We start from the raw sequence: 16797 nt of genomic DNA, 5'->3' as shown, positions 1-16797 counted from the left end.
CCTTTCACGGGAAAGCTTCGGCTGGGAAAAAGGAATTGTTCTTGAAAATGGGGCCTGTGCTACTGCAGACACTGTGCTCAACCTAGGTCCACCGAATGCTCTGATGTCATCACTGAGGTCACAGTATTCCACTGTGCGCCTGGCAACCTTGCAAACATAACAGCCCTGGTGAGCACTAGGCAGTACTGCTGGTTCACTAAGTGGTACAAGTTTTTCAGCCATTTAGGCTGCTTGTATTGAATCATTTCAACGGATTGCCCAAGAGCCAAGAAGGGCCAACCTGTAGGGAAGAGGAGGAGTTGGACATCTCTTGAGGCATCTTCTAAGGGAGACTTCTAGTTAGTACCATGAAACGGTGACAAAAGAGGAAACATCTGGAAAATGAAGAGTCCCAGGAAACTGCCGAGAACGGAGGAGGTATGTGGGGGGCAACTTGTCTGGGGCACATGGGTTTCTGCCAAACTAAACCTTCTCTAGGATGGGGGGGACTGAGAACGTGTCACCTGTGAAGCAGGTAGCGAGAGACCTCGTCTCACTGATGCTGCCGTATACATCCGGAGCGTCCCTGTGGTGTGAGACGGCACAGAACGGCCAGATGCCCCTGGGAGATGGGAGGTCAGCTCCGCTGGTCTGGCGACTCTCTCCTGGGGCTGGCGGGCCTGGAGCTTTGTCGGTCTCACAGCAGGCTGCATCCTGCTTGCGCAGACCTAGAGGTGCAGCTTTTCTCAGTTCCCGATTTCTCTCTTATTCTCTTGGATCTTTCCCTGGGGTCATGAGGTGGGGGATGTGAAGGATGCAAGGATGCTGAGAGAGACCCATGAGTTGCTTGGCCTCTTTTACCAAAGTGGAAAGAGAAGCCCCATGAGTTGAAGGCCCTGTTGAAAAATATCTTGACAAGTTGAATGTACTTTGAAAGAAGATTGTTTGTCTAGGGATGGTGTCATATTGAAAGCAAGGAGGATTTATTCCTTCAACAGGAAGAATTTCCCAAAGGAGATCAAGGGAAGGGAAGGGTTTTCCAGAGACTGAGACCGCGTGGGCGGGGGTGAGAAAGGTCCTCATGGTCCTGCGGGGAGCTCTGAGAGCCACGGGCCACGGGGTGCCTGCGTGCATTAAATGTAGGTGAGTAGCATGCCCTGGGCGGGAGTGCTCACCTCAGAGTTCCAGCTAGAGGCCTCTGCCCCAGATTAGAGCCCAGTAGCTCCTACCAGGCCCAGGACACTGGAGACTGTAGGGTGGGCCCTGGCAATGGAGGTCTAGACAGCAGGCAGATTTTCAGGCAGTGGCTGGGACAGGCTGGGGAAGGCAATGACTGCCCCTAACCATTCTGAATATTTTTCTCTATGTTTCTGTGTGTGTGTGTGTGACTGTGTCTGTGCGTGTGTGTGTGTCATAGTGCAGAGATGAGCAGGATGAATGGGGGTAGAGTGCTTATCAGATATAAAGTCTGCGTGGTAAAGTTCTTGTCACCCTGCCTGGACGTGGGTGACACTCGGTGTACGTAAGAGTGAATACAGAATTCTTGTTAGGGGTGTTTTATGAGACAGTAACTCATACACCCATGTACACTCTGATACAGCAAAAATATCACTCACCCCACATATAACTTCCTTAGTAAACCACACACAGCACATGGAGGTATATACACGCATCCCTCCTATACTACGTTCTCATACAACCCATCTGTACCACAATCCTGTCCTCCAACACCAAACGCTGGAGATGAGATATGTATATAGACACACACACTATATATATAGGACACACACACACACACACTATATATTTATGTATCTGCTCAACTCTCGCACAAACACAGCTAACTTCAGCCATCTCTATATACCTCTATAAGAACCAGTCACGTGTCATACACACCACACTTATAACACATTCTTGAGTAATGCCAGACCCGCTTTGTACAAACCACAGGAAACCACAGTCTCAGTAACCCATGTCAGGATTGCCAGAGAAAATATGGGCTATCCAGTTCAATTTGAATTCCAGATAAACAACAAGTAATTTTTCAGTATCTGTATGTCCCAAATATTGTACGGGCCATACTTACACTAAAAGTAAGTAAGACCAAATACTGCATGGGAATACTTACACTAAAAAATTATTCTGGGTTTATCTGAAACTGAAATTTAACTGGGTGCCCTGTATTTTTCTTTGCTTAGTTTGGCAACCCTTATATACTTACCAGCAGCTCAGGTATTATATATTTAATGTATTTTTGTTTAGTCTGTGTCTTCCACTACTAGAATGTGCAGCATTACCAGAGACTAGAACAATGGAAGAGTGCCAGATACACAGGAGTAGCTGCTTACTGAATCTTGGTGAATGAATGAATGAACACACACCATAAATACAAGCCCCACCATGTAATGAGGAAAAGTTACATGTCCCAGAATTGCAGACTTGTGAACAGAACCCATGCACACAAAGGCCACAGACACAGATAAGACACATCTGCACCGTGCTCCCCATGCTAACCCCACACTTACCACAGACTTAACTGATACACATCACTCACTCTTCCCACATACTCACAGTCACCACCGAGGCCGACATTACCAACAAGACAGTGACAGAGTAAGTACTGATTGGAATTAAATCCTGGAGTATACACTGGGAACCACACTCTCAACTGTGTGTATTCACTGCACCTGACACGTGTCACACACTCAGTAAATATTTGTGGACAGAGGACTGATGAACCCACCCTGAGCCTTTCATTCCTCCCTCAGGAATCTCGAAGTCACAAGAGGATCCCCCTCGGCTTGGATCCACTGTGGTGGCCCAAGGCTGCAGCCCAGGGGCAGGGGAGGTCTCCTCTCCACCTAAACACTTCTCCTGTGCTTCTTCTCCGCACAAGCTCATCTACGCCGGTAAGGGCGCGGGGCTCCTCAGGTGAGCGGGTGCTTGGCTGTGAGGCAGGAGGCACACAGATCCCAGGGAGGCTGAGAGGAAACCCAGGGTCATCAGAGGTGATGAGGGCTCTGTGGAGGAGCCTGGGCAGCATGGCTGAGCTGTTACGAGGGCGTGGATCCCAGCTGAGTCAGGGGTGGGGGGCGGGTGTCAATCCTGGTACTACCATGGTGGGGAAGTCAAGGAGCAGGGGCCGGAAAGGTCTGGACTTGAGGTGGAGGGAAGAGGGACCAGATTAAGCATCTTCAGAGGAAAATGTAGGGTTTCTCTTTGCCTTTGCTTCCAGAGAAGGACAGAGTTCTGCATCATAGACCTCCAGGCTGAGAGCAGCACCATCCAGCTCAGGTCCACACAGCTCACACACACATGCGCCCTCCAGGCACAGCCCTTCTCAGTGCACACATGAACCCCAAGCACGTGATCCACAGTACTCTCCTCCTGCACCACCGCCCCATTCCACAAGGAATGCACCACCGATATTCCCAAACTCACACTCCTCATCATACACGCATCCATCCGCATCCCTCACATACCACAGTCCTCACCACTGTACTCCACACCCGTGTATACAGACACCGCTCCAGTATCCCCCAACACGCAGAAAAAAGCCCACAGATGACACCAGATACACCACTGCCTCCTACGGCCAACAGACACAAAGCTCATGACATAGCTACGTCATGCAAGTGTCCCTCTCTCGTCTACCACACCTGCTCCCTCAGCTTCTGGCATGGCCCATGCATGTTATTATGTTTTTAATTTCCTTTTTCAGGAATCCGGAGATCACATCGAGACACTGCCCAGCCTACCGCACACCTAGCCCAGGTTCAGGAAAAAGGGGAGACCGCTCCCCCATCACACTGTGTCTCCTCCTCACCCTCTTCACCCTGTAAGAACGATCTGCACACAGACAAAGAGGAAAGGGGCATGAAAATATACTACATGCAGGTACAAGTGAACAAGGGTGTAGCTGTCTCCTGGAAGACAAACAAACCCTTGGAGTTGCCTGAAAAGCAGCTGACGATAGAAGAAGTGACCCTTCCTGAGGATGCGTGCACAGTAGGCACTTACCCCTCTGATGTGTCCACCGAAAACCTCCTGTCTGACAGTGAGCCCACTGGGGAGGAGAAAGAGTATGAGGAAACGGCAGAGCCAGGCAGCCCATCAGGGTCACCTGCCGTCGAGGAGACACCCAGGGCCAAGACACCGGACTGGATGGTGACCATGGAGACCGGCTTCAGGTGCATGGCCTGCTGCCGGGTCTTCCCCACCTTGGAGGTCCTCCAGCAGCACGTGAAGGGCGGCGTCCTGGAGGGCTTCAGCTGCCGTATCTTTCATCTCAACATGGCCCACTGGATGGGCAATGTGGAATCCGAAATCACCCCGAGGAGGAGGACAAGGAGGACGAGGAGGACGAGGAGGAGGAGGAAGAGAAGCAAGAAGGCCCCAGCCCAAAGAGACCCCGTAGGCAGGCTCTTTCCTCTCTTTTGATTTCCACACAGCAACTGAGATTCATGGGACAGAAGATCCTGGAGACGGTGTGGTCTTGGAAGAGGTAAGGCTTGAGGCTGGCAGTCTTCTGAGCCTATGTCACGAGGGCCCAGAGGAGTCTAAGGGAAGGGGCCACACACATGTGCTGGTTTACCTAATGGCTCTGAAGTTGCATCAAATGGGACACACCCAGCACTTCCAAAGGAATTGAGCTCTGTTGACTTAAACAAGAAGGTGGAGCCTTTTCCTAGGAGTTTTCTCAGGGTCTGCACGATGGACCTCAACTCTTAGAGGACGTACTGCCAGCAGCTCCTTCTCGGCAGAGAGAGCCAGGAGTGGTCTCAAGAGAGGACAGGGGCCCTTGCAGGACCAGAACTTTGAGGTCTGAGAGCCTTGGGCCTGAGCTGAGATCTCACCCGGACCACTGGACCTAGCCTTCTGTGACAAAGTGGAATAGGAAAGAGAGTCACGTGGAAATGAGGTCCCCCGAGATATGGAAATGTTCCAGAAACTTCGTGGCGTGGTAGTTGATCTGGAGCCAAGCTCACTGTGGTGTGTGTGGCTCTGAGCATTAAGGCAACGCTGGAGGGTAACCCTGACCAGCAGATCTTGGAGAGCTTCTTGTCTCTTCCTGTTCTACCTCAGTTGTTTTATCCCTTCCAGGGAGAAGAAAGCACCCTCGGGATAGTTGGTAGTAAACCAGGGTATATCCTCCCTCAAGGGGACACGGCCTGCCCTTCATTCAAGATGCTCTGGAAATGGGAACTGACTCATGTTATCGAATTGGCTGAGGGAGCACAACTCCCATGTTGATTCCGGTCAGACATGTTCATCAGACCTAGAGCTTTTCTCCTGATTCAAATCAAGTAGGGTATTAGTAGACTTCCCATTTATTTCAGCCCTAGAGATAGCACATGAGCAAATATAAAAAATCTCTGTGTATCAAAGCATTCTAATGAGCCCTTTCATTTTGCTGTTCATTGTGAAAAACACGCTCACTTTATCTCTGCCAATGAAGTGTTTCCACTTGACCCATGATGCCCCACGATCCCATTAGCCTCACTGAATTTAGGGAGCCCATTATGATGACATAATTTCCCTCTCATTCCTGGCCTGCAGAGAAGAGCAGCTACAGAGCATTCCAAGACTGCTAACGCTCCTCTCACCAATACGTTTCTTAAACCTCTGGCAAAGAAGTGTCCTCTGAGCCCTCCCAGGGCACATAGGGGGTTTGGGTGAGCAGATCTTATGTGATAAACCCACTCCAGTGGTCTGGCATTCCTATGCCTTTGTAAACCTTCTACAATGGTGGTTCTCAGCTGGGGACACTTTTGGTCCCCCCTCCCAGGAAATATGTGGCAGTGTCTTGAGACATTTTTTTTTTTTTTGTGGTATGCAGGCCTCTCACTGTTGTGGCCTCTCCTGTTGTGGAGCACAAGCTCCGGACGCACAGGCTCAGTGGCCGTGGCTCACGGGCCTAGCTGCTCCACGGCATGTGGGATCTTCCCGGGCCCTGGCACGGACCCATGTCCCCTGCATCGGCAGGCGGACTCTCAACCACTGCGCCACCGGGGATGCCCCTTGAGACTTTTTTCTTTAAGGAGCTGTGTTATGAATGAGCCCCACGTGGCTGGTGCACACGGATGTATCAAGGCACTTTTTTTTTTTTTTTGGTATGTGGGCCTCTCACTGTTGTGGTCTCTCCCGTTGCGAAGCACAGGCTCCGGACGCACAGGCTCAGTGGCCATGGCTCACGGGCCCAGCTGCCCCGCGGCATGTGGGATCTTCCCGGACCGGGGCACAAACCCGTGTCCCCTGCATCGGCAGGCGGACTCTCCATCACTGTGCCACCAGGGAAGCCCTCAAGGCACTTTTTATTGTTACAACTAGGGTGGCAGGGAAGAGTATGTGCCACTGGCCCATCTTACATTGCACAGGACAGCTCCCAACAACAAAGAGCTATCCAGTTCAAAATGTCAGTCATGCCAACGTCAAGAAATTTTGCTACAACATACTTAGAAAGTCCTGGCATTTTGACTTTAGCATACGCTAACTTTGGGTACAGGTGTCAGTCATTTGAGCAAACTGTTGAAGGCATTCCCAGGTAGCCAAGCTAACACGCTGAGTCTGGAATGGGTGTTGAATGCACTCGTATCAACAAATCCAGCCTAACCCAATATTACATTACTCCCACCTGCTTCAATACCTACAAAATCCACACACATTATTTCTCAGGTTTCTATTGATATAAATTATACAATTCCTTATTTTAGCAGAGAGTGTCTCCTCATGGTCATCCTTTATACCCGGTGGGTACCCACCCCTTACCTGCTCCCGTCCCCATTTCAAGGACTCTAGTCTGATTACTAGGTCTGGAAAAACGAGAGGTAGTGGAGGCAAGTCTTGAGGATCCACAGACCCCTGCAAGGAAACTATCTCAGAGTAGAGGCAGACTTCCTTCTAATAGCACAGCAGGCTCAACTAAGAGGTCACAGGTCAGAGGTCACAGGCCTCAGCTTTGTTGGAATCTGCCCATGTATTTCCACCTCAAATTTCCAGGATTCTACTCCTTCCCACTGATGCCCTAGGACATAAGAGAATCTACAAGGTTGTGAATCAATGTGTTGTCATTCAGCCACTGACTGAATTTGACTTTGGATCCCCTTAAAAAAATAAATAAATAAAAAGGAAGGAAAGAAAGATAGAAATGCTGATTATAACAAGTCCCCCAAAGTGTTGCTATGTAGCCAAGCTCAAAGCTAAGACAGAAAATCCCCAACGGTAAAAACAGATTTCGAGCTCAAGCTATCAACTGGGAGTTGAAACTGAAGGCCCTACAAAGGCCAATGGAACTGGATACAAAGCTAAAGATTTAGTCTTTAGCATAGGTGGGAGTCAAGGTTAGAGGAAGCCATGCACTGGGAGTGAGTTGTGAACTACTCAACACTAAGAATGGAAGAGCAGCTCTTTCATTGAATGTGAAGAAAGAAACAGGTAGTCCCTAGTTGCTACCACTGTCTTTGAACCAAACTAAAGAACAAGGTCAACCAGAAGGGCAGATATGAGAATCAAAAAGGAAACCTCTCTGGAATCCTCACTGAACCAAGTCTAAGTTCTGCTCTACTTGTGGTCTTTCACTTACAGAGACAAACCTTTTGGGCTTACCACAGGGGATCAACAGACTTTTTCTCTCAAGGGCCAGAAAGTAAATAGTTTAGGTTTTGTGGGCCATCAGTGCTCGTCACAACCACTGAACACTGTCAGCACAATGGGAAACACTCAAAGATGGTAAATAAATGGATGGGCCAATAAAGAGCTTTTATGTTCCAATAAAGCTTTAAAGGCAATGAGCCAGGTTGGGCTCACAGGAGGTAGTTTTCCAGCCCTTGACTTAACTCACTAAACTACAAATTACCTTGAGAGTTGGTGGTTTGATAGCTACCAAACCAAACCAAACAAGAAAGCCCTAGGATTTCTGACATCTAATGCAATGCAATTTGAGGTAGCATGGACTTTACATACACATGTGAAGGTGTGGTCTAGGAAACCAATCTTGGAAACCTGCCTCTCACATTAAATACATCTTTTGCTGAGTAAAGCCCTTTAACCAAGTAAGTGTTAAACATCAGTGAAATGACTAAGAAGTAGGAAATGGTATGCAAACCTCCTCCTTAGCAACTTGTTCCCATCATTCTAGGTTTCTTCCCTATGCACATTTTTCCTTAGGGAATCGTTGATAAATTTTACCTCTAAAACTTACCTATTTCCACTCTCTATCTTCAGGATTTGCCCAATCACTGTTACTTTGTAAACAATTTTAAAAAGTTTTTTTGGGGGGTAAGTTCCTTTTTCCCTACAGCTAATGGTTCTCTGTGTCATAGTGTCTGGAGCGACCCAGCTACTTCTCCAGTCAGACCAAGCACTTGAAAGGACAAGCCGGTACCCCGAGCTATCCATCCATTCACCCAGTAAGGAAGCCTGATGAGGAGAACTAGGATGTGTAAATTTCTACTGTTGGAATTAAAACAGAATATTCTGGGCTGCATGGATTTATCCTAAACTTCAAATGCATTAATTATAAATAGACCGTTACACTGACTACTATTCTGTATCTTTGAATAACCATATACATTTTTTTCTTTTTATAACTGATTTCTAGAGGTCTATTCCTTAATTTTGGCCATATATATGTATACCTCATGATGATAGGATTTCTTACTGTGAGGGATTAATATGTTCTTAGTAATTTTTAATATTATATTTTACATTATTTTACTACCTATGTTACTATAAAAGTAACAGTATTTTACTGGAAAATTGATGCTCAATGAAAAATTTAAAATATGGAAGTTACATGTGGAAAAAATCCCTGAAAATCTTGCCACTGTTTACCGAAGGGTGAATATCCCTTTACAGATGATAGGATGCATTAACACACACACATACATGTTTGATTAAGGTATGTGATGTACCTACCTAAAATACATTAAACTGTTACATGCTTCTGTCATTAAGTTTAAGCCATCATTTTAACAGACCTGTTATTACATAACTATCTTAAAATATAAAGACATTCCTATTGAATATTTCACTTTTACAAAATTTAGTAACATTGACATGCTACTCACCTTTTCTATTTGAATTTCCTAATTATACGGTCCTATTCTGTGATTTCTATATCAAAGGGACGCACGTTCTATGTTTTGATATGTACTCAGCAACTTCACTTTGAAAATCAATTTTTCAATCCACCGCTAGGAAAAAGTGTGCAAGTCAGTCGTTGAATAAATATGTTTGATGAAATTACCAGATTTCAACAAATAATTTTTTTCTTTTTATCTCAGGCCAGAGAGGAGTAAGGAGATAGAGAACTTGACAAAAGTAATCTACTTCAAACAGCCTCTTTTCTCTACTTAAGAAGTCTTGATGAAAGTAATGCTAAAACCCTTGGGAGACAATCACATCAAAACCTAGACGGAAATGTGGTGAATAAGAAACCAACGATCAGTTCATTTACTAAGAAATGTTTGTCCTCTGTCACTGTCATTAGTAACTCTTTCTGACACTTAAACCTCTGCCTTGACATTCTTGAAAAAAGGGTCAACAGTATGCTTTCTGTATTGCAAGATGAACAATCCATTTTCAGTAAGTCTATACTGTCACAAAAGATAACTAAATTTGTACTGTATAAGATTCACAGAATATTAGATAGACGAAGTCCAAGATAAGATCCAACTTGAAGCGAGGCTGGGGGGAGACAAATGGAGCTCATCATAACAGGACGATGCCACATTAATATTACAAATTGCAATACTGAGTGGTTTTCTAACACTTCAAATTTTTGTCTCCCTGAATTACTTTTAAGGCCAGATTTAGGTTAACTGCTCTGAATACAAATTTTTATGAAATTTTGGAGGGGATTGCAACATAATTTTCAAAAAGTTTTTCCTCATTCATTAACTGAACAAATATCGAGCACCTACAAAGTAGCTGACAATGTTCAGACTGTAGATTCAGAACAAACGTCGCTGCATTCGTGGAATTTACGTTGTAATGGGCATACATTTTGGCATGTTCATCATACTTTTGTACAAGGCCTGCTAAAACTCACACTAAGGCTTCTCCCCTAATATTTAATAGAGGTCAAAGTTCCAACTTACTACACCATTTACCAGAGTTCTCTGCCGTGTGGCCTCCTGACTACTGGGACATGTTGAGCTATGGCTGAAACACCGACTTTAATGAAACAAATGATTTATTTTTCTTTTGAACTTGATGACTGGAAGAATTCACATGACACCTGAGTTGTTTTTGTTTTTGTTTTACTCATTTTATGGAACTTTTCTCGTGTGTGGGCTCTCTGATGGTCTTACCACTCCTCTCACTTTTATAGGATTTATCAGCAGCATGGATTCTGTGATGAACTGTTAGACTGGAGCGCCAACTGAAGCTCTTACCACAGGTCTCACACTTGTAAGGCTTCTCCCCTGTGTGCACTCTTTGATGAGACTGTAGCTGTGAAGGCCGACTGAAGACCTTACTGCATCTGTCACATCTGTACGGCTTCTCTCCAGTGTGGACGCTTTGATGAAGCTGAAGACTTGAGGCCTGAATGAAGTGCTTCCCACACTCCCCACACTTATATGGTTTCTCTCCTGTGTGGACCCTCTGATGCATGTCGAGGTTCAGGCTCCACTTGAAGCCCTTCCCACACTCCTCACATTTGTATGGCTTTTCTCCAGTGTGGACTTTTTGATGGGCTTGAAGGTGTGAACTCCGACCAAAGCTCTTCCCACACTCTTCACATTTGAATGGTTTTTCTCTGCTGTGGACTCTCTCATGGGCCAGAAGATTTGAGGCCTGCCTGAAGACTTTCCCACACTCCTCACAATTATACGGTTTCTCTCCGGTGTGGATTCTGCAATGAATTTTAAGATCTGCTCTACGACTGAATCCCTTCCCACACTCTTCACATTTGTATGGTTTCTCACCGGTATGGATCAGCTGGTGGATCTGAAGTCGTGAACTCTGATTGAAGCCCTGCCCACACTCCTCACACTTGTAAGGTTTCTCTACACTGTGGGCCTTCTGATGGATTTGAAGATATGAACTCTGACGGAAGCCCTTCCCACATACCTCACATTTATAGGGCTTCTCCCCTGTGTGGACAACCAGATGAACTTGATAATGGGAGTTCCTCCTGAAGCTCTTCCCACACTCATTACATGTGTATGGTTTCTCTCCTGTATGGACTCTTTGATGTGCCTGAAGGTTTGAACTCAGAGTAAAGCCTTTACCACACACATTGCGTATGTATGATTTCTCTCCAGTGTGGACTCCCTGATGGGCCTGAAGACTTGAAGGCCGACTAAAGCCTTTCCCACATTCCTCACATTTGTAGGGTTTTTCTCCTGTGTGGACCCTCTGATGAATGTATAGATTTGAGCTACAAATGAAGCCCTTCCCACACTCCTCACATTTGTACGGTTTCTCTCCCGTATGGACTCTCTGATGGGACTGAAGGTGTGAATTCCGACTGAAGCTCTTATCACATGTGTCACATTTGAATGGTTTCTCCCCAGTGTGGACTCTCTGATGGTCCTGAAGGTGAGAGGCCTGACTGAAGGCCCTCCCACACTCCTCACAATTACAAGGTTTCTCTCCCGTGTGGACTTTACAATGAATAGTTAAGTGCTGACCTACGGCTGAAGCCTTTCCCACATTCCCCACATTTAAATGGTTTCTCTACAGTGTGGACTTTCTGAGGAGTCTGCAGCTGTGAGCTCTGACTGAACTCCTTGCCACACTCATCACACTCACTATGTTTTCCTCCCGCGTGAACTCTCTGATGAATATGAAGAACCGAGCTGTAACGGAAGCCTTTTCCACACTCACTGCACGTATGAGACTTCTCTTTTGAGTGCAATTGCTGGTGAAGATCAAAGGTGGAGAGGTCGGTGAAGGTTTCTTTACGTTCATTACACTGGTAAGGTTTTTGTCCTGTGTGAATCATGGTATTCTGACCCAGTGTTGAAACCCTCGTGCTATCTTTTCTATAATCACTGTAGCCGTAAGATTTTTGACCCTTGTGTACTCCATGAGCATCAAGGTGGTGTGAAATCCAACTGATGGTGTCAACATCCTCTTTACACTGACACCGTTTATTTTTCATGGAAATTTGCTGGTGTCTATTCTGATCATTCTGTGACTCAGCCAATGAAGTTTTCCTCCAAGAATCCTGGGCTCTCAAAGTTGCAAGCCTTGCATTTCCAGTACTACTGGGATCACCTGCTTTATCATTTCATATACGGTTCTCATCTTCAGAAATTTGAATAGAGTCCTGCCCCAATCTGGCAGGGGGAATCACCTTGTTTGTGGAACTGACAACTATTTATCATGGAGTCTTGGCATCTGGTTAAGTCATTTGCAATTTGTTGCCAGATTTTCCAGCAGGAAAGCTCTTCACGTGATCCTCTGTCTTGAACGGCCCTCAACTCACTTTGATTGTTTTCTTCTAGAAGGACAGAGAATTCAGAGATGTGGACACGTGAAAGCTTTGTTCAAAGATTCAAGATTTTACACTTAAGACACAGTGTGAGACTTTAATGAGCCTCAGGATGGTTCAGCTTATCTTTCGCACGACAAATGAAGTTCTCTGGTTTATATACTAACAGAAACCAAGAGATGGTCTGTTAAACTCCCAAATACTTAGCATTAATGAAACCCATTTAAAACCAAATGACTACTCTGACATACTATTTAAATCATCTTTCAAAAATTACATGTCATTCCTACCATAACACAGTATCAATAAAGACAAGCATTTTGCTGTGCTCACAGCTTTAACAGTGCCTAGCAGTTAGTCAGGGCTCAAGAAATGCATGCACAGGTGAACTCAGTTTGATTTCTAGGATTCTCTACAATTCTGAATCCCAGGTTAAGTTTGAACCAAGTCAGAGAAGCGAAACAGCTTTTACAAGTCAGGTATCAGATACAGGAAAAGGACTGGAAAGTACAGTTTTGCTTAAGTTGAAAGGCTGCACCCGAGGCGGCAGCACACCAAGGGGGTTAGTGCTGAGGAGGATATGAAAGGGGCTAAAAACCGGGACTGCCCCGGTGGCACAGTGGTTAATAATCTGCCTGCCAGTGCAGGGGACACAGGTTCGAGCCCTGGTCCGGGAAGATCCCACATGCCGCAGAGCAACTAAGCCCGTGAGCCACAACTACTGAGCCCACGTGCCACAACTACTGAAGCCCACGTTCCTAGAGACCGTGCTCTGAAACAAGAGAAGCCACTGCAATGAGTAGCCTGCGCACCACAACCAAGAGCTGCTCCCACTCACCACAACTAGAGAAAAGCCCATATGCAGCAACGAAGACCCAATGCAACCAACAATTAATTAATTTTAAAAAAGGGTCTAAGAATCAGTGGGGTTAAAAAAGAGCATGAAGACCTATGCACTGGATCCTTCTCAGGCATTTGTGCTGCCTAATATGTTCCTCCACTCCCCCTGCCAAGCAGGAGTCAAAATTTAGAGGCTAGGGAAGAATGCTGTCTCTTTAAAAACAGCATGGAAAATTTTTGGACACAGATACATTGGTCTTTAACAAGAATGAGTTCCAAAGTGAAGAATGGGCTTTATGAGTGAGCTGGGAATAAATTCCATAGCCTGTGATAAGTATTGAGAAGAAACAGACTAGAAACTATTGAAGAATGATCAAAGCACTCAAGGTGACATTATCTAAAATGCCTTCTACAAGGTACATACAAATGCACACACACACACACACAAAATGTTTGTAGAGCTAACAAAGATCGATTTCTTATTAGTGAGGTGGGCTTTGGAGGAGGCAAATGGGACGCAGCGGGGCAAATCTTTTAAGGGAAAGGCTAACTCACCAGCTGGCTGTTTTCTGAGACCTGTTCTCCCCTGGTATAAGGGATAAGGAAATAGAAATTTCTTTCCTTCTATGGGAGGGTTACCTAAGAAGTAGACATAAGAATCCTCATTCCAAACACTATTTCCTCCCCAAATGAATTTGCTCTGCTACTGAGAGCTCAAGGAAAGTCACAGGGAAAGCATTTTATTCAGTTTGGTTATAATTACAGGTTCTATACATATTTTTTGTGCAAGTTGATGAGGGCCAACTTGTACAGAAAGGCAAACACACACATACACACATCATGGGCACCTGAGAAGTTAGAATTAGGCTAGGAATTCATTTGAAGACAAAAAAACATTTAGCAATATCCCTTATTCACTCGGATTTGTTCACCGCCTACTAGCTATTTTCATGGAAGGCTAATTTCTCTATCCATTAACTCATTCGTTTATTCAAGAAATATTTAAGAGTTCCTGTCATGTACCAAGACTATGCTAAGCACTGAGGCTAGTGAGCAATAAACATATAACAGCCCGAATTCCTCCTGCACTCCTGGATTACCCTCCAGTGGAAGACAGAGAGGTGAGAAACAGGTGAACAAAATGTACATGAGTGAAACGCTTAGAGACAAAACAAGGCAGGGCAGAGAGAGTAAGAAAGAGAGGACTGTATTTTCCATAGGGTGGTCAGAGGACAGCCACCTCCTCATCTTTAAGGTGACTGACTGAAAGAAGTAGAGGCCTAAAAGATTACAGGTGAAAGAGTATTCCAGGCAGACAGAAGGACCAGGAAAAGGCTCTGTGGCAGAAGCATCCTCTGCAGGTCTGGAAAAGATAGGGTAAGAGGGAGGAGAGGTGGTGTATTCAGGGAGGTGGTGGAGAACGAACAGCAGCCCACAGAAGGCTCTAGAAGCCACTTTAAGTGGTTTTTATTCTAAGTAAAAGAAGCCACAAGAGAATTTTGAAACAAGAACATAACCTGACTTAAAGTTACAAAAGATCACTTTGCCACCTAAAGAACAAACTGTGGGAGGAGAAGGGTGGCAACAGGTGACCAGTACAAAGACTATGCAATAATCCTGGAAAGAGATTTCCAACTGGGACCAGGTGATGGACAGCACAGGGCTGGTGAGAAGCAAAACAGATAGAGAGCTAACCACAGGAACTCACGGCTGCTTGGTTCTCACCTAAATTTCTATCTGGGTTGCTGAATTCATCAACCAAAGCCTCTCTTCTCTTTCTATATGTTTTGTATCTCGGTTGAAGAATGAGAACATGCAAAGTCACAAGTTCACATGAACGGGCTAGAGCGAAAGTTTACTAGAAATTTGAGTTCCAACTGCATATTCAAGGTATTGAAAGCTGTGTTTTTCAAACTTTGTATCACGACCCCCTGAAGAAACAGCATTTATTTCACAACCTAGATACACAGGTAGAAAAGTATACATTACTAAAACGAAGCTTGAATGACCTATATCTAACCAATGTCTCCTTTCATGAAATCTGTTCCCACTGGCTCTCACACCACTCATGCCATCGCCCAGAGTTTCTGCTGCAATGTGTTGTACTCTTCCTAAGAAACTCTGATATTTTCTATACTATTTTATTTCATTAAAAAATCACACGTAGGGCTCAATAAATTGGCTTTATGATCCACTAATGGCGGGGAGGGAAATCTGAAGAAGAATACACAAGGTACAGCAAGATACTGTCGATTTACAGTTCTTTTACAAAATAATTGAAAAGGACCTGAAACACACTGTTTGGAAAGACCAGAGACATCCTCTCGTGTCCCACAGGAATTGCAAAAGTCTGGTCCCCAAACTCAGGGAACCACCTCAAGAGGCCCAAAGCCTTGAAACACCAAGGTCACAAAGACACTCGCAGAGAAAGGCTGTCCTCACCCACTGAGACCAGGTTCCGGAAGTTTTCCACCATCACATCCTGGTACAGCTTCCTCTGGGCCGAGTCCAGCAGCCCCAGCTCCTCCTCTGTGAAGGCCACGGCCACGTCCTTGAAGGTCACCGCCTCCTACGACAAACAACACCACCTCAATCTTATACCCAGTGGCCAGTGGAAGAGGGGCAGCCCCGAGGAGACGAGGAGGATGGGAAGTTGCTCCGGCTCCTGTGAGGTGTGCAGACTTCCCAGCACCCCCTCCTTCCATCCTGCCAATGCCACACACTGACTTTCCTCAGCCTCACCGGACGTGCAGCTATGAAAGAGAAAGCTTTTGTGTATTTACCTGGGGCTCTCAGACAACTCATAAGTAAACTCCCTAGAATTCTAACCACTGGATCCTGAACTAAAAAGCTTTCACTGTTTAATTATTATTGCCAAGTGCCCCAGAAACAGTTACCAATTTAGTACTGGCAGTATTTGATGGCACCTGCTTTCTCACTGAGGTGGGAACCAGCTGAGAAGGAGTGTTATATGTGGAAACTAACCAAAAGGCCGTGCCAGGTCTCTGAATGAAAACTCTCTCTTTCCCCGTTCCTGTCTTTCGCTTGAATGCAATACTCTGACTCCAGACCCTTGGTTTTCTGGGTGAGTCTGAGTTGGTTCCTCCTTTTTTCACAACCCCGATTCTTTATATTTAAAACAAAGATGAAACCAAGCACCTCTTTATACAATTGTTCTGAGCTGTCTATGCAGTGACAAGTGCTTTAAGTACCACTGGACTTTTTCAACTAAGGTCATGTATTACTCTGATTAGAAAAAAATATAAGATGGAAAAAGAAACAAACCAGTAAATAAAATACACAAAGGGTCTGACTCAAGCATGGGGAAGACTGAATCTAACTCTGGTCGTGAGAAAACTTCTAACAATACATGACTTTTTCTGCGTGAAGCAGCAGTTTGATCCTGCTGTGCTCTGCCGTATTTGGATATTCTACCAAAAAACATCCAAGGCACCACATGTAAAACATACCTCTTAAATTCTGAATACCTAAACCTACTATGTTAAGGGCAAAAAGGGGCAATATTCTTCAGA

At 45.4% G+C, this 16797-nt stretch overlaps 1 protein-coding gene across 1 annotated transcript in view; it reads left to right on the top strand.

Moving 5' to 3' along the window:
* Nucleotides 1–365: 365 nt before the first annotated feature.
* LOC309811225 (protein FAM170A-like) overlaps nucleotides 366–16797 on the top strand; it is a gene marked incomplete at both ends in the record, with an annotated part of 36855 nt that continues 20423 nt past the window's right edge. The window contains 2 exons of the mRNA XM_082633813.1: nucleotides 366–417; nucleotides 3701–4218. Coding sequence (XP_082489939.1) covers nucleotides 366–417; nucleotides 3701–4218 — 570 coding nt within the window. The remainder of the gene's footprint in view (nucleotides 418–3700; nucleotides 4219–16797) is intronic.

Source organism: Mesoplodon mirus (assembly GCF_964341445.2).
Source record: "Mesoplodon mirus genome assembly, chromosome: 10".
NCBI classification, from domain to species: domain Eukaryota; kingdom Metazoa; phylum Chordata; class Mammalia; order Artiodactyla; family Ziphiidae; genus Mesoplodon; species Mesoplodon mirus.
The sequence above is the reverse complement of the archived record's forward strand: the minus strand, read 5'-3'. Positions and strand labels throughout refer to the sequence as shown.